At 36.5% G+C, this 19,064-nt stretch overlaps 2 protein-coding genes across 4 annotated transcripts; one reads left to right on the top strand and one right to left on the bottom strand.

Annotated features, from left to right (window-relative positions):
• The first annotated feature begins 510 nt into the window (after positions 1-510).
• LOC132627737 (squalene monooxygenase SE1-like) lies at positions 511-5,103 on the top strand. Its single transcript, XM_060343296.1, has 8 exons — positions 511-951; positions 1,824-1,935; positions 2,078-2,252; positions 2,498-2,666; positions 3,192-3,410; positions 3,519-3,794; positions 4,404-4,682; positions 4,776-5,103. Exons 1-8 carry the CDS (start codon positions 700-702, stop codon positions 4,887-4,889), a joined length of 1,596 nt encoding a protein of 531 aa, XP_060199279.1. The 5' UTR covers positions 511-699; the 3' UTR covers positions 4,890-5,103.
• Positions 5,104-5,933: 830 nt separating this feature from the next.
• LOC132627738 (uncharacterized) lies at positions 5,934-16,593 on the bottom strand. 3 transcript variants are annotated; one of them, XM_060343298.1, is made up of 7 exons: positions 16,293-16,593; positions 13,594-13,635; positions 11,970-12,083; positions 11,033-11,268; positions 8,565-8,601; positions 6,779-6,836; positions 5,934-6,644 (listed from the first exon to the last, which is right to left on the bottom strand). In XM_060343298.1, exons 1-7 carry the CDS (start codon positions 16,401-16,403, stop codon positions 6,562-6,564), a joined length of 681 nt encoding a protein of 226 aa, XP_060199281.1. In that variant the 5' UTR covers positions 16,404-16,593; the 3' UTR covers positions 5,934-6,561. The 3 variants fall into 3 exon arrangements, with proteins under 3 accessions (XP_060199281.1, XP_060199280.1, XP_060199282.1); XM_060343297.1 differs by having other exon boundaries at positions 11,970-12,092; positions 16,293-16,591; XM_060343299.1 differs by lacking the exon at positions 13,594-13,635 and having other exon boundaries at positions 11,970-12,092.
• Positions 16,594-19,064: the final 2,471 nt, after the last annotated feature.

The raw sequence follows: 19,064 nt of genomic DNA, 5'->3' as shown, positions 1-19,064 counted from the left end.
TGGAAAATGATTTTTTTAAAATCAGTTTTTCAGATTTTTTAAAAATTAATCCATTTTTTAAAAAAAATAGGACACTTTTTTTTTAAAAAAATATTTACAGTTTTCCAGATTTTAAAAAATCAATTTTCTAGATTGCGTCCATGTCACCCAATTCCAATGACTAGACTTGCTTATGTGGTAATATGTTAGAAATGAGACGTATTTTTGAAACGTTGCTAACGGTAGGGGTATATTTGGCCCCAACTTGTAACGGGAGGGATATATTTGACTACTTTAACTAACGGAGGACAAAATTAAATAAACTAAAGTAGAGGAGGGTATATTTGACCCTTTTCCCAATAAAAAAAAAGAACAACAAAGACACCACTACTACAGCAAAACCAGCAACTCCTTTTTTTTTTTTTCCTTCCCCAAAATAGAAAAGCTAACAAAAGTAAAATTTACCAGATCAAGCATTTTATATATTTTAAATAAAATATACGTATGCTTTATAAGTAACGGAACCTACTAAAATAAAGGGGTGTGTATTGTGTAGTCATCAAGATTCAAGCGTGTGTTGCGTCCAGAAATCTCTCTCTTTCTGGCCAGCGAAGCATCATTCATCAAATACAGCCTAACTGTTTTATTTTATCATTTTCCTTGTTTGTTTTAGATAGATTCCCATACACCAACGACGACGTCGTTTCCCGTCCTTGAACAATGGTAGATTTGAGTGTCTCCGGATCTGTTCTTGCTGTGTTGCTTGGACTCATTGCTGTTTTCTGGTTCTACATCATTCAGAGACATATTAGTGGCCCCAAACATAAAATTGATGATGACGTGGCTACCAGTACCACGACAACAACGGAATATGATGGAGAAAACAGATCAAAGGATGGAAACGACGACGTTGACATCATCATTGTCGGTGCCGGTGTTGCTGGTGCCGCTCTCGCTCACACCCTTGGCAAGGTTTGTTTTCTTCTCTTTCGTCCTCGTTCTTTTCATTTATTCAACTTTGGTCCTTCAACTATTTCTATCTACATCTTTTGCCACAAAAACTAATTTATGTTCCACAGTTGGAATTTCGAGAGTGCCTTTTAAATATTTTAAGTTAATTGTTGTGATTTATACTACTTTTTATGTAATTTCTACCTACATAAATTTTATTTTCAAAAAGCTTAAAGATTGTATGTCCGAATTCACGTAGTTTGAATCTCGAAATTCCAATTGTGCCATATAAATTGGGACAGAGGGAGTATAATTAAAATTTCCTTGTGTATTTTACATACGTCTTTGATATATGTGAGCAAACTGTGTTGTGGTGGATTGATATTGAATTGTGATAAATAGTGAACCCGAGATTTGTTTGGGTGACCCGACTAATTTGGGATTGATGAGCGGTTAAGATTGATTGAATTACGTATCTGAAGGCTATAGTTGATGTGATTATTCATAAAAGACATGAACTTGATTGTTAATTTGATGAAATCGGAGAAATGAAAAATGACTTGATGATGAAAGCATTTTGTGTGAAGGAAAAAACAATATTTCACCCTACAAGTTTTTGTCCCGATATATGAGAAGAAATGAATGATTACAATATAGAATCAAGTATCGGGTTCATCTGAACTTAGTACTTCCAATGTGTAGCGTAAATTTATGTGTAAAAATCCACTAAAATGACAATAAATAGTAGTAGTAGATATGAACCCGTAACTTTGAAAATATAGTGGGTTCATGGGAAGAACCTTAAAGATTGAACCCCTAGAATTTAAATATCAGCATCTGGGAAAAAGGGAATCTTTTTGCTGAGACTTATGATTATATGTTTTGGACTACAGGAAGGGCGTCGTGTAAAAGTAATTGAAAGAGATTTGACAGAGCCTGATAGAATTGTTGGAGAACTCCTTCAACCGGGTGGCTACCTCAAATTGCAGGAGTTGGGATTGGAAGGTAAAGTCCAAATAATTTGGTTTGTGTCAGGTCTGGTTAATCTACTCTCTTGAAGAGAAAAAAAGGAAGTCAGTCTTATATTTTTAGCTTCTCATTGTCTCTTTTTTTTTTTCTCTCATATTTGTATTTTGGTCTACTACAGATTGTGTGGAGAAAATTGATGCTCAACGAGTGTTTGGGTATGCTCTTTTCAAGGATGGCAAGAGCACGCGTCTTTCTTATCCCCTGGAGAAATTTCACTCTGATGTTGCTGGAAGGAGCTTTCACAATGGGCGTTTCATTCAAAGAATGCGAGAGAAAGCTGCATCTCTTCCCAAGTATGCCTTCTTACCATTTTGTCCTTTTTTACCTTGGCAGATATCTCTCTCTCTTGCTTGCGTCATTCTCAATATGTTACAATGTTTTTCATCTTCAAATAATTTCCTGTTTGAACATATAGAGAGGTTTCAGATTGCTGATCCTTACTAGTTTGGGGTGGAGGCTTAGTTGATTGATAGAAATAGTTTCCTCTTGAAGTATCTCTGCTTTTATTGATTAAATGTCACGTTTGATATATTAACAGTGTCAAACTAGAGCAAGGTACTGTTACATCTCTGCTCGAAGAAAAGGGGACCATTAGAGGTGTTCAGTACAAGACTAAATCTGGTGAAGAGTTGAAAGCATATGCACCATTAACCATAGTATGTGATGGTTGTTTCTCGAATCTGCGGCGTACCCTTTGCGACCCAAAGGTAAGGGCGCTTATCACTATTGCTCTTGGTTTTGGTTTAATAAAAAGAGGATGGCATTGGGTGATTTAGGTGCCGTTTGGCCATAAAAATTATTCACTTTTTTCCGGAATTTTTTTTCACCTTTTTCCGGAATCAGCGTTTGGCCATGAAAATTCCGAATACAACTTGAAGTTGTATTCCGGAATACCAAAAACTCAAAAAACTTGTTTGTCAAAATTTTCACTTTTTTCACTTTTTTACAACTACATTTCACCAAAAACTACAATTTCAAAAACTATGGCCAAACACAACTCCAACTCCAAAATTCCAAAAAAAAAAGTGATTTTTTTTTTGGTATCTATGGACAAACGGGGCCTTAGTTGTTTAGATAGCTCATTTGTGAAATCTTTTGCTTTTACTTATTGTATGAATAAGAAGTAGCATACCCAAGGTTGTCTGAATGAACAAATTTCTTCTATGAACATCACCATTGTTATCCCCTCCTATTGTTTCTCGACACTCACAATGACGTATCACATTGTACAGGTAGAAGTGCCTTCTTGTTTTGTTGGTCTGGTCCTGGAGAACTGCCAGCTTCCACATGAAAATCATGGACATGTCGTTTTGGGTGACCCATCACCTATCTTGTTCTATCCCATAAGCAGTACCGAGGTCCGCTGTCTGGTTGATGTACCTGGTCAAAAAGTGCCTTCCATTTCGAATGGTGAAATGGCCAAATATTTGAAAAGCGTCGTTGCTCCCCAGGTAAAGAATTGATGAAAATTTTCTCCTGAATTCCATACCATGTCATTATAGTAGTATGCATACTTAAGTTGTATGATGTTCAATGAAATGGTTTTGTGGTTGTTCCAGGTCCCTCCTGAGATAAAAGATTCATTCATTGCCGCAGTCGATAAAGGGAACATCAGGACAATGCCAAACCGAAGCATGCCAGCTGCTCCTCATCCAACTCCTGGTGCTCTGCTCATGGGAGATGCATTCAATATGCGCCATCCCTTGACTGGTGGAGGAATGACCGTAGCATTGTCTGATATTGTTGTATTGCGTGATCTTCTCAAACCTCTTCGTGATTTGAATGACGCATCTACTCTTTGCAGATATCTGGAGTCCTTTTACACCTTGCGTAAGGTAAAAATCATTTGAAATCCTCCCTCGCATAAGCAACATATTTGGTTGCTGTAAGACGGTACTCGTTTTCTACTTTAAGAATCCTTAGTGAAGTTAAGGGCTCTATGTTGACTAGTGAGTAATCAAGGATCTGGAACTACAAAACTGACATATCTTTGATGATCTCACTAGCTATCAATCTACAAATAACAACAGTAATGTGAAAAGGCATGGTTCATTACAGTGTTTTAGGATTTTCAACTCACTCATTTCTCCTATAACTTACATTTTCGAGAAAAAGAGGATCATAAAAAGATTGTAGCAATTAGAGACTTAACTAGAATATTACTACTCCCTCCGTCCCAATTTATGTAACACTCTTTCCCTTTTAGTCAGTCACAAAAAGAATGACCCCTTTCTATAGTTATCGACTTCGAACTTCCCATTTTACCCTTAGTGAGATGATTTACAGCTACACAAATATCTAGGACTTATTTTGAACCATAAGTTTCAAAAGTTTTCTTTTCATTTTTAAACTCTGTGCCCTGTCAAACACCTTCACATGTTTGGGACGGAGGGAGTATTACCTTATAGCTATTGACTTGTTCTGCTGGCATATTTTATCTGCAGCCTGTGGCCTCCACCATCAATACATTGGCTGGTGCCTTGTATAAGGTGTTTTGTGCTTCACCTGATCAAGCTAGGAAGGAGATGCGCGAAGCATGCTTTGATTATTTGAGCCTCGGTGGAGTATTCTCAGAAGGACCAGTGTCTTTGCTTTCTGGCTTAAACCCTCGTCCATTAAGTCTTGTTTGTCATTTCTTTGCTGTGGCTATCTTTGGTGTTGGCCGCTTGCTACTGCCTTTCCCATCACCCAAACGTATATGGATTGGAGCCCGGTTAATATCGGTAGGTGTCAATCTTGCTTCCAATATTTGCAATCTTACACATGTTTTCGTGTGACCTTGTATTTTGACAATTCTCACGTTGATTCAAATGCAGGGTGCATCTGCAATCATTTTCCCTATCATCAAGGCAGAAGGGTTTAGGCAGATGTTCTTCCCTGCTACTGTTCCGGCATATTACAGGGCTCCTCCTGAAGTGAAGAAGTTGTAACTGTTAAAAGCAGAATAAGGCTATGCCATTCTGTCACCTCCATCAGTATTCTGGTTGCGAGTGTCAAAAGTTTAGTCCAACTGTTACATATTTTTTGGTTGCTAGTGTTTTCTTGTTTTCTTTTTTCTTTTGTTTGTTCCCAATGATTGATTTCACATTATTAACTGGGAAGTATATATAAGTTGTCCAATCATATATTTGTCTCTTCTCTGTACATTGATTTCTTCTTCTCCTTTTTGTTTTGTTTTTGCTTTTCCCTATTGTTCTCCCACATAGGCCTAGATTTGCCAATAACAGTAAGCCTCTTAAGCCTACCAACTAGGGGAATCACATGCAAATAAAAGGTGTGGGTTTCAACGCAGAAACTAGCATACATTATTATTAGTTTACTTCTCATTGTCATGTTTGCTACTCTCACTCATGTCTAGTGGTGTTGCCATTACAGACTCAGGCTCTGTCCATTCTTACGATTCGATTCTCAGCTATTTTGGCCAACGCTTTGTACAAATTTCATTTATTTGACAATCGAGAAAAGGGAACAAACAAGCTCCTCATTGTTTACTGTAATCTACACGTTCACATAAACAGACGAAAAGCGCACACAAGTTTTGTGTTAGAATCGAATTATTGCTCTTTATCGAGTTATTGACCAGCCAAATAACACTTCGCGAGATTTCAAAAAACGAAAATTTTGCATGGAGCAGAGCAACATCGAGTAATTATTTTAGTAATTACGTCCAAAAGAACGCCGTTTAATTCTTGTCAATCTATTTCAAGTTGGAGTAAATTCTTGCAAACTAATGACACCAACATACAAATGACAAAGTATTAGAAGGAAACAAATACCGTCTATTTATATTGCTGGACAAATTTGGAATTGAAGAATAGTTGGTTGATTACACCGATATCAAAGAAGTAATCATTTTTTGAGCCTGACAATGGAAGAGAAATTGAGCAAGCATGAAACCTGATAGCTGAAAAGCTCGAAGCTTAACATTGAAATTACTGTAATAATTGCTTATGGGATCTACCTTGACAGAACAATTAGCATAGAAATTGGGGTTTTTTCCCTCTAAATTTCGACCATTTATGATACTACAATGAACAATTTCAAGAAGTTTCTACAAATCCTTTCCACCAAGTCACCAAGGATATAACATAATCAACTACTTACATGAGTGATGCAGCCTTGGCCACTCAGATTTAATACAAGGCAAAATTCATAGGCTGATTACAGCCTTTCCTCTCTTTATTTGACATCTTGAGCTATCTTACATTGTACTAAAGCCTGTGTGATATACAATGTTAATCTATATGTTCAGCTATCCCATGTCACAAATTGAGCTCTTCCAGGAAAAGGAATTACAATAGCAACTAATCTTGGAAGTTACAACCTCCTTGGCTGTACAAGTAGTCTTATACTCGTGATTTTTGAAGAAAAAAGAAACGAGAACCTATTTCAAAGCGTATCTTGCAAACATCAATAAGAAGCCAAGAATGTCAGGAGACTACGTGTACCAGTCGTCTAGCACAAGGCTGGAAGCAAATGGCTCGACAGTCGACCAGGAATCCATCGGAAGGACCACTTGGATTAGCTAGACTAACATACGCATCAAGTGGACATGACCTCTTAAAATGTTACAGAAAATTTGCAGGCACTTTCATGGCTTTTTTATCGGTTCATGCCATTTTTCCTTTCCGATTTTATTGCCTCATAGGACTTCATGACTTCCTTAAACTTTGCTTCAGCAGCCTCTGCAACCAAGTCACAATATCACATATTTATCACCTGATGCAGGTAGTCGAAATTCTTTGCTTTTGTTTTTCTCGAATTTGAAATAGGTAATACAAGTATAAAAATATCAAATAGACCAGCCAATATGATTCACCTTTATTTTGCTGATTCTGATCAGGGTGAAACTGCTTTGCCTTTGCCCTAAAGGCAGACTGCAAGTTAAAAGAAAAAAAAATGCACTTTCAATACCAAGTAAATGTTTTCATATGTGTGCATAACAGACGGAGAAAGAAGCAGAATTAGATAGTCAAAACTGAAGGACCATTACAATGTCTACTATCAGATGCCCTTGCAAATAGCTCAAATTGGATAATACTAGCAGAGATCTGTGCGTATAAGTATGTACAATAAATTTTCGTTGAAGTTAAAAACTTTATTTTGTTGAAGATAAGTATGTACAATAAATTATCAGCTTCACGTAATCTCCTACTAATCGGCGATGCCAGCACCTCCCAGATTATATTAGGCATCAACTTGTTAAATTTGAAGAGGCAGTCAAAAAATGGACTTGGTCAATACTCAATTGTTTGTTTCTTTTTCTTCTTTCCCTACCAACTACTCTCAACATTTCCTAGTGAATGCTTTTGTTTAATTTACAACAGTTCATAGAGTTGAAAATGTTTAAATATTGTTGAGACATGTAGGGTGACGTAGGGACTTTTGGTTCTTGATGAATAGAATAACGAGAAAATTTTACTGAAAAAAGTAAACATGTCCAATGACTCTACCCCACAAAGGTAGGGGTAAGGTCTGCATACATCCTACCCTCCCCAGACCCCACTTGTGGAACTACACTGGGTATGCTGCTGTTGTTGTTTATGTCCAATGTCATTTTTTGTGAAGTATAATACGCTTGAACGGTTAGCCTAAATTGGTTTCCGACAAAGATTGGAGTGGAAAAGGTGGACATTCAATTTGACATAGAGGAGAAGCAAGCTAATAGATGGAAGTCCTTGTGTTGTGGATATCCATTTCCCAATATCAAAAGACACACTCCTCATTGGATTCTATCAGACACAATTTTGCAGAGCAGACAATTCTTGTTAGTTCTGTAATGTTTTTTTAACTGAAATTCATTGGAAACTGCTTGAGTGTCTTTGTTGTAGCACGACAGTAAATTAAGACCCCACCATAAGTGTTCTGTTCTACAAAGGCTAGTTGCATGATAATTTTACATAATAAAGCAATGCACTTGATCTAATTCCTTTGGAAATATATGTTTATTCCCTGATTTTTTTGTGGCAGGCAACAGAAGTAAAGCAGCTTGGCTTGCAGTCTCTATTGAAGTACACTAGGAACAAAGAAAAGTAAAGTTGTTGAGTAAATTAACAGAGCTTCTAGCTGCTAAAATTGATGATATGAGAAATTTATCAGGAGAAGTATCATTTCATTTTATTTTCACCTTTTCCAGGACAGTAGTTTTCTATAAGAGGCTACAGATGATTTTGCTCGCTCTTTTTCCTGCCTAGCGACAAATATAGACCTACATATGTTTTATTCGGAATAATCAGAAAAATAGGAGCAGCTCAAAGGAGATAAATGTTAAGTCTGTCATTCACGCAGGGTGGTAGCGCGCAAAAAGAAAAATACTTCTATACATTCAAAAAAGCTGCAGAATAAAGGAGATAAATGTTTTAAGGCTTTAATTATTGCAGGATGGCAGGGGCGGTTAGCACCCCAAAAAAGTTTTCTCCGTTATTTAGTTCTCTAGAGTCTAGACCATCCTCCTCCATAAATAAGAGGTGGGATCAGGGAATCTTAAAACAATGGAAGGTAATAAAGATAAATAGATAAAACAAAGGGAGGTAAAATGTACATAACAACACTACTTTCATTTAATACTGGAAGAATTTTCAGATATGCTGGAGAATGACAATTACCTTTATCTCATCATCCGTGTAAGGCTTTGTCCTAGACCTGTCATAATGGAGGCATCAAACATGTTAAGTTTCATGTCAATGTCAATATCATCGCCAAACAACTTGAGAACACATCCACGACCTCTTGGCCACATGAAAAACTGATATAGCTGATTATGTAAGAGAAAAGCTGCAAATAGGCAAGAACAGAAAGTATCTGTAATTTACAGAAGAAAGAATATCCTTTAGAGCAGCAAAGCCTTCTATCCTAGACCACCTCATCGTAGGTGAAACAGTGTTTTACAACATAATTTTCAGTGTCATGATTTAACCATGGTGAAAGTAAAACTCAGCACGAGATTAATCACAAATATGGCATCTAACTATCCAGAGTCTGCAAAACAGATCTTCCCCTTCCATCTAAGTAAGATACATGGCGCACTTGATAGGTTGCACCATTCATAGGGTACCATTATCTTTTCCTTGTTATGTTGCAGTAAGTGAATAAGTTGAAAACAAAACTACTCATAGTATTTCAGTTTAGTCAACGTGACTTCAAATAAAAGAACCATGGCATTGGTAAGCTACAACAGGTACTTCTATGAGGCATATTCTTTTAGGGTTAAGGTGTATGCTTTGGTCCTTGAGTTGCCAACAAAAGAATGCAAATTAGTTATTTTTCTTCTTTGTAAACTCTTCTTCCTTCTGTTTTGATCCAGAACACCCTAGCAAAAGAATTGGCCAAAAAGCTCGCCTAATGGAAAAAAGCATATGCCTCAAACCATTATAAATGAACAGCAATGTGTCCTAAACAACTTTGATTTTAGGACTATCATTTTTGCAATGTAGTCCACTCTCTTTTTTCCTCTTTTTTTTTGATTAAGCACCGGGTGTCCGGGTCTCTTTGAGCCCCGACTAATCCCGGGGGTGCACAGGCCCTCTTTTTTCCTCTTTTGGGTTGTGCGTTGGCTTAAAAAGGTCTGAGGAAGATCATAAAGAACGATCGAAGTTATACAACAAACATCCAAATACATTTTTTTGCGTGATAATCTAGAATAGATGATTAACAAACTTTCCTAATTACTAGCTCTTACTTAGGAGGAGGAGGAGGTCTAATATATACTCCATTTTAGCAGTTTTTTCAAAGGCGTATGAAAGGCTTTAGGAGACCCCAGAGTAAGGCATCAATAAGATGCCCTGATGCATCAGGTAAAACACAAGACTCCTCTATAAACATATAGCTGTATGTCAAGGCATACACATAGGTGCACATTTTTAAGCCTTTGCAGAAGGCGTTCACTTTTTGGGCCTGTAAATTAGAGTTTCATCAACATGCAAAGAGGGCCTATTATGTTTTAAGAGTCAACGAGAGAATAAAGAATAAGGGTTTTTTTTTGCTCTCGTGGATAGTGTATACACCATTACTATTAAGTATCATATTATAAGTCAGACAACAGAATGCACTAGAAGCATCTTCTTCATGGATACAACTACTCAGCAAGGTCCTCTAGGAGGATCTAACCAAGCGACTACAATTAGTACGTCTTTCCCAACTCATAAGAGATGAACGATTTGCTAATCACTGAGCCTAAAGTAATCGCCCCAGAGAGACGCATGACCAGACACATGCTAAGTGCTGGCTTGACAGGTCCATCCACATGAACTGACCGCATCAGTTTCAGTAAACGTGGACTAAATCTATGTGATACGATTTTCACCGATTTATTCATCGAGATGAGACTTTTGACGAATTGGGATAACATCAAAGAAAGACGTAAAAAGGAGTGCATGCCACTGAAACAGTCACTAGAAACAAATAAGGAATCAAATAACTCACTGATATACACCAAGTTGGTGTCCTGATATAAATGTGGATAAAGCTTCTAGGAAATCTAATCAGCTATCTATACATCATAAGATTTCCTGATTACCAATAAAAATTATATAAGGAAAACAAACGAACTAAGAGGTAGCTTTTAATAGCGTTACTATTCTAACAATAAACAAGAAAGAGGTAGAACATAGTAAAGAGAATCGCAAAAAGTTTCTTTGGCCGGGTAAGCGGAAGCCACTTATGTGTCCATTGGAAATGCAAAAACTCTGGTACCATGTGAAACGAGAGAGACGAACAACATACTGAAAGACCCCTCATATAGGACCTTGAGCTACATGAAAAATGGAAGTTCCCTAATTCATGAAATTCCAAATAATTATGGCATAATCATTCTTAATGATTCATTTGACATTTGACACTTATCGTTCAGCTAACTAACACCATAAAGAGGAAGAACTGGTATGCCAAAAGAATAACACTCAGACACTAAGTAACAAATAAGAGAACATAAATCAACTGAAGAAGCAGCTCACTGAAATCCTTAAAGATGCTATGGCCGAGGCAATTTGAGGTCCGAAATGGCTTATCTAATTGATGATAACATGCAAACCACTATTAATATAGATCAATTCAACTTCTGAAAACATATTACTACCTGTCCAGACCCAAAACCGAGTAGTCATGTGACAATGGGTAGCTTGCATTGGCCCTAGGAGCTTCCCTGTAATTAGTTCCCCGGTCTCTGAACGACGTATCAGCCTTCCAATACCAGTCATTCCTTTGAAAGTGCTGATGATATGCACTTTGCCCATTTTCTTGCCAGCTCTCATAGCTCCTCTTGTATTTGTTTCTCTCCCTATTGAAAACACTTTGCATACGGCGTATGCGCTCCTACGAAATGCATAGAATATTGGGTCAACAATAATCCAATGGTTAAGGTAGAATACACAGATAAATTTCAGAATAAACTCAAAAATGGAAGTTTATCCGTGATCTCATTACGTTTTTCTTTAGCTCAGATATGTTAGTCACTAGATCTAATATCTGTAGTTGGCTTGTGAGGGTCACAAATTATGGGATCAAAAGCAGAAACAATCAACAGTTCAATCAGGCAAAGAAAAAAGGTAGGAGTGACATTTCACTTGAATGAACGACGGACAAGGATGTGTGTTCACTACTATTAATGTCCAATGGTTCTGTACAACCTCAGTGTATCATTGCAGATGAAAAAATAAGGGTAAATCTTAAGTCCATCCTCCAACCTTCTAACTATAAGATTTTCCAGATATTTTTACTCGCAGCTTGTCCAAGAAAGCGGGTTTACGCGCTTGTCCAAGAAAGCGGGTTTACGCGCTTGTCCAGGAGAACGAATGGTATTTGAATTCTTTTGACACAACAAGTTTATATTCAAAGAGCTGCACGCACATTCTAACAAATACGCATAGGGGCCTGGATTTATAAAACAAATATCACAATGTCTTCACACGGTGACTTTCCACTTGCTTTTAGTTGAAAAAGACTTTGACAAAGTTCTCTTTCAATTCGATATAAGGAATGAGAGTGAAATTGTTGAAGATGAAAATGTAGCTCACCACTCTCTCCATTTCTTCTTCATACTCCTCCCGCATCCTGCGATTATATCTTTTCCATGCTTCCTCCTGAAAACTTGTCCTAAAAGAACCACCAGCTCGACTTCTCCGTGCTGACTGCTTCAACTTTTGCAATTCAAAGAAATAGTTATTAGCTCAAGAAAAACATTTCTTTCCTCCCCCCTGCACAGTATTTATCAAAACAACTAGAACCAAACCCTTTTTTAAGCAAAAATGTCAATAGAATATGAATATCTTGAGTTCCACCAACAAGAACGCCACTCCATATAATGGGCTTCATCTTAGACATGCAACAGTTAATTAGTTTTGAACTTGCACACTGGAACATTGCAAGAAAACAGCAAAAGCAATTATGTGCACACAATCAATTTTATGGCAACACCTCATTTCACAGAGTAAACATAGATTTCCTGTATCCGAAAGAAAATAGCACTATTATATTAAGAGAGTGACGCACTTTATTCTTTTACCATTATTTTCTGATACTTTTTAACCATGAAAGTGAGTTATAAAACTTTTTCTGTACTTGATAACTGCAGTTGATAAATATGCAAGAGTTTATTTCCAAAAATTAAAGAATCAATATCCAAATTCACATCTGATGATCATTCCCCGAACACCTCGTTCTTATTAGGATAAAGGGATTTTTCAGTTTCATCTCTTTATTATGATCAAGAATATCCTAGGGCTAGATTGCCCATAGTTCGAAACTCAGTGTATCATGAGCTCGTCACCGTGCCCTTCTCCACTTAAATACCAAACTTCAGACCAGGACGACTTTCAAACTCATCACGTGCGGCTCTAATCCACAAATTGCTTAGCTCTCGCCAGTGAACCAAAGACCTGGAAGCACTGTTTTTTCAGTCATCTTCTGAGTGGTGAATTATATTTAGACGTGAGTTAAAACTGACTCACATATTTTTTTTTTGAAACTGGTAACTGTAAAACTGACTCACATATTTTGAAGATCTAGACCATCGACAAGAGCACTTATGTAGAATGATCGATGCAGATTAAACATATCAATATCACATTTTCCTGCCCTTGACATATATCTCTATCTTTTAGTTTAAGAAAAAGAAATTCTTTGAGCTAGAGATAGCACTAATTTTTCATTAAAAGGTCTTCCCGTTAGTTAGAGATAGTCTTATCTTTTAGTTAGAGAAACAGGTTTTAATCGTCTCTAGTTTTGACTTGCTCAGTGTTCCCTATTCTATAAGTAGGACCCTAGTGCATTTTGGTCGAAAGACTATATTAAATATCCTATAATGATTGGATACTACAATTCTTCCCTTTATATTCTTCTTCCTGCTCCCTTCTCCTATCGCCAGCACACCCAACCCCCCCTCCCCCCCTCCCTTCTCATTTTTTGCCTTTTCTTCCCCTTATTTTCGTTCTCCTATTTGGTGCTACACCAAAGATTACAAGAGAAAAAATGATCAAACCAGATAAGAGGTAGTCGAAGGAAGCAAAGATTGCTCACTATGACTATGCACAAGCAACAGGCACCTAGGACGTAACTTAGACTGAATGCAGGGAGGGTAACACTGGGGTACACTGAAATTCTACATTTATCCAAATGAGATTGAATAATGACGCTCATTACCTGAGAGTAGACAAAATCCACTGTACTTCGCAATTGTGTAACCTGCCAAATTTCTCAGGCTGTTAATTAATAATCAGCAGCAACCCAAAGGTGGAAAAAGGAGGACACAAGGAAAGCTACAAAATTCCTTTAAAACTTTTTCATTGTTTCAACAGAATACAGAAGAACATGAAAGTTTAAAGTGGTCACAAACGGCAACGACCCCACCCGGGTGGAAAAATCATCTGACCCACTCAACTTCAATTTGTAGAATTTATTATTATATGTCTCCAAGAAAAGAAGAATATGCAAAAAGTCACTGAATACTAGTCCCTCGTTAATAATAAAGTGTTGCAATGCACAAAGGTATTCATATCGAATTTTATATTCATATCTTCTTCCACCTTGGTTTTCCGTGCCCTCCCTTTATAGTATGTCTTTCATCAATACATGCAAATACAAAAGCTGTCCACTCCGTTCTATCCTCCTTATCTCCCACACTTGAGTAACTATAAATCCTTTGCATGAACTCCACTTCTCATTCCCAATGCCAAGTGGCTCTTTGCAAACTAATTTCCTGGGATATTTCTACATGTTTCTTGTGACAAAATCGAATATACTACCCAATCTATCATAGAAATGGCTAACATCCAAGGATATGCATACACCCCATCCAACCAAAAACGTATATGTCGCTCCTGACAGTTTCGCTTTAAGGGTCATTGTCCTGACAAAGAACTTTGTAAAATCATCTTTTTCCTTCATAATCTCTTTTTTTAATAACCAAAAGAGAACAAAGGTTATATCATTCCGTTGCCGGGAGACGAACTTTCCACAAAATTATCAATAAAGAGACAATCATACGGTCATTTGAACATCTTCATCTTCCACTACCTGATAGTTTGTATCTGGCAACAATAACTTTTCCTGGTAATGTCTCTATGTGCAAAACACATTTCTCCATTAGTGCCACATCAAATATATCCGACCTCTTTATCATAATCCTCCCCCTACCCATAGAGAGATATATTCTTCTCCACCAAAAGATATTTCCTTCGCCATCCCTTTTCCTTATAACCGAGAAATCTCCAAAGGACATTGGTGCACGGTTCGAAACTAGGTGAATAATGGGCCTGCACCTCATTCTCTACTTAGATAACAAAATTTTGTTTGCGATGACAAGTTCGAGCCCTTAATGTGCGCCTAACTTGCAAACCAGTTCTGGTGGCCCAATCTTTCTGTTGAACCTTTCAACGAAAAATGACCTAAGGTATCACCTCCGGCTTTTAATTTCATCAGCTGAAACTGAGAATAGAAGCTCATTCTGGATAGATAATAACCAGCATCTTCCATCCATGGTGGTCCCACGCTCTGCCACTTCTTTGAAAGATTTTCCCTTTGCAATCAACACCCTTTCACTCTACAAGTTCACTGGTGCTTTGAATATCTAAATCACGTCTTCCTTTTTCTTATAAATCTTCTAAAAAGATTACTTTAGAAAGAGCAGAGTTCCACGGGTTCTGACGGAGTAGGACATAGTGCCTAGATTCTTTGGCTCCTAAACCGGGGAATGAACATGTTATTTATAGTAAGGGAATGAATAACTATGCATAGTACAATGTATTGGTGTACAAAATCTATGCATCAGTACCATATGAGGCAAGACTCTTCCCTTTTACAAAAGTCCTATAGAGTAGAATCTTTGAGGATTTGCCTGAGCCAATTTGTTAAACTTAATTCTGTTACTTGAGACTATTCCTTTTACGGTAACAAAAAGTGTAGGCAGAGAGGATCAAAATCTTGTAAAGCTCATTTCGTCCTTTGACAAAGACTTCATTTTTCCTGCGTTTTCCTTTCCATTATATACTTCCTTTAGGGCTTTAGGTAATTTATCAATTATTGATTCCTCCTCTTACCCCCATGGTCCACACACAACGCAAACCCCTTAAAAATTAAAAAAAAAAAAAACAAATGATGGCCATCCCAAAGTTACAGCATATCAACCTATATGCAATTAGCATCATTGTGGTTCCTAAATATGAATAGCAGTCATATGGCAGAATTACTACTATAATGGCAATTAATCAGGGCAAAATTTATTCACAACTATGCATAAAAAAGTGAGAAACCTAAATATCCCCAATTTTCTTCCTTTCCCAGTTTGATCAAAGCCTACACTTAAGTTTCCTTGCAATACCCACCAACATATCAACCCACACAAAAATCTCCACAACCCATTTCCCTTAAATACCCAATTTTCACAATATCCCTGATACTGCAACATACTACAGATTATAGATTTCAAGAATACTCAATAAATCATTAAAACTTTACAGAAAGCACTGAATTGCACAAATACCCAAATTCAAATTGATGAAAGAAGTATAGAAACCAAAAAAGGATGAAATGGGCTTTTTGTAAAATTTATTTATTACCCGCAACCCATTTTCCCTAAATGCCCAATTATTACATTTCCTCTGATACTGCAGCACACTATAGATCAAATATTTCAAGATTACTCAATAAAGCACAGAACTTTACAGAAACCAAATACAAATTGTATAGAAACCAAAAAAATCATGAGATGGGCTAAATGCCCAATTATTGCATTTTCTCTGATACTGCAACATATTAAAGACTATAAATTTCAAGATTACTCAATAAAGCATACAACTTTACAGAAACCAAAACAAAAAAGATTGAATGGGGTAAGAACCTACAGCAAAGGTGGTGGCAGTAGCTCCAATCAATGCAAATACAAAAATACCCCAAAGTTTCATCTCATCCTTTTCTTCATAATGTTTTTCCCCATTGTCTTTACCAGTACCCATATTTGATTAGCTTTGATTAAATTCACCACAGAATTGTAATCACTCAAATTAACACATCCTATGCTGTGTGCCTAATAGAATCCAGAATATTTGATTTTTCTTCTGCTACGCCGACTTTACATGAAATTCTACTTCGTTTTTGTTTTTTACTTTTTTTTTTCTTTTTTCTTTCGACTTACTATTTTTTTTTTTGTCTCTTTGTGTGGTTTTAATTGGTTGTGATTTGTGATAATTCCCAGTTACCCGTTACCGCCCGTCGGATCTTTTTGGGTCAACTGTTTTACTCTGTCGATGTAAAAGTAAAAGTAACCAATTTTGACTTTTTTTTTTTCTCGTCCGGTACCCGCATTAGAGCCCGACTAATCTAGATTCGTGCCGGGTAATCTCGGTGGCAAAACACTCTCTAACAATGATGGCTCCGTAGCTAAGGGAGCTCGAACAGTGGTGAAGCCAGAATTTTCATCTAAGGGATTCAAAAATTCTAAAAGGTTAATACACAAAGAAGTCAGGGGGTTCAATATCTACTATATATACATAATAAAATAATTTTAACTTTGAAAATACACTGTAATTTTTCGCTGTGGCCTGGAGCCAATGTGGCTCCGCCCCTGAGCTCGAACTCGAGACCTTAATTAAGGATTGAATAATACCGATCACTACACCATAATCATTATTGATATTTTGACTTTTATTTTGCTGTTGATACTCGAGACTGAAGCTCATTATTATATATTGCTGTTGATACTCAAGGCTGAAGCTCATAATTATATATCAAGAGAAAAGGGTCATGTTTGCCCCTCAACTATTTAAAAAGGTTTAAATATGTAGTTCGTTATATTATCGGTCCATATATACCTTTAACATTATAATAGTAGTTCAAATTTATCCCTCTACTACTGAAAAAAGTTTTATATTGCCCTTCATCCATTAACATCGTCTATTTTGTGCAGGATTAAATTTGACAAGACACGTGGCGTAAGATGACATGTGACAGAGGGAGACGATTGAGACACATTTCATTCATAGACCCGATGGAAATCATCCCACACTAGCCCAGAGCAAGGAGTCATAAGCAGTTGCTAGAGAGCAATTATGAGTTTCAAGCTTCGATATCCGGTCCGAATACGTAGCCATACGTTTCGTTTTTGTAATTAAGTAGTATTTATTGTCCATTATTGTCAATAATGAGGCGCGATTCACGGCTTTATGCTAGTGGATTAGCACCTATAAGAGGAGCCCAACATCAGTGGTAGAGGCAGGGGTGAATTTATGTATAGAAAATGGCTCGCGCGAACCCATGATCACCCGATTAAACTCACTATATTATGTATATAATCCTTAAAGTATATATAATATTAACTAAAGGAATACATGATTAAATGAGACTAAGTGGAGCACTGGCCAAGTGTTGGGTTTGATCACTAAATGCACTTTTGCGTCTTTCTTTTTTTAATTTCTAAGCAGCCATTAACGTTTAGCTCACCAAGTTGATGCTACTGTAAAATTTTATATCTCATTTTATTAGCAATAGTGAACTCATCCACTTGAAATCCTAGATTCGTCTCTGGTTAGAGGGCATTCAATTCTAGCTTAACAATTTATACTTATGCATACAAGCAAATACTACTACTTTTACTTACTTTTTGTACTGGATCCAAAGTGTTCCTCAAGGCTAAAGTGTTCATTCGGAGTTGTCCTCATTGCGAGATTCCTCGGAGTTCATACGGCTCAGGCACAATCTAATACATTCTCATTTCATATTTACTTGATTATATGACCTGTCATTTATAATTTACTCTTGTATTTAACGAATCACTCGTGTATCATTTAAACCACTAAACAAATTCAGTTGTACCCTTTTGGGTAAACAATTTTAGCTAACATGGCATGCCGTTAAAATTATATGTGTTGATACAACTAGGTTGATCAAACATATATAACTTCAAGTGAATAAATAAAACTCTTAAAACTGTATGCGTTGATACAATCAATGAGAGCGAACGAATACATGCGGATACCAAATGAACTTTAGCTACTAATGAAAATTATCCAAATTGTAATTACGCACGGTAAATAACCATCAAACTATAGTGCTTTGTGAAATTTTATGTACTTTAGCATATATGTGCACATCAGGCCAAAGAATCATATGGTGCAATAAATTATTAAGTGCGACTCATAAGTGAAATAGAGTTTCAAATCTCCATATTTTTCCTATTACTTTTTTTTTTTTTTTTTGGTCTAGCATTGGATTCACCCATTGAATGGCCATGTTTGGTACCCCTTCTTGCGTTTTAATTAAGTATTTCTTCCTTTTTCTTTCTTTCTTTCTTCATTCTTTCAAAATTTTCAAACTTGACACACTGAAATATACGTACATTATACTTTTATCATTATAAAATCTTATACAATTAAATCAAATGTCTATATTAAAACTAGTAGTAGTGGATTTTGTATCATATAGTCAACAGGTTAAACTAATCTCAACACTTACTAAGAGGGTATACTTTAAACAAATTTAATTTAAACTTATCATTTAAAAAACGGCAAAGGGCCAAAATTACTCCCAAACTTTGAGAAATAGTTCATTCATACCCTTCGTTATATTTTAGGGCCAATTATACCCTTACCGTTATACTATAGGGTCAATTATACCCTTAT

The sequence above is a fragment of the Lycium barbarum genome, chromosome 2, assembly GCF_019175385.1.
Source record: "Lycium barbarum isolate Lr01 chromosome 2, ASM1917538v2, whole genome shotgun sequence".
In the NCBI taxonomy this organism is placed as follows: Eukaryota; Viridiplantae; Streptophyta; class Magnoliopsida; order Solanales; family Solanaceae; genus Lycium; species Lycium barbarum.
This window is presented reverse-complemented; position numbering and strand designations above follow the sequence as displayed.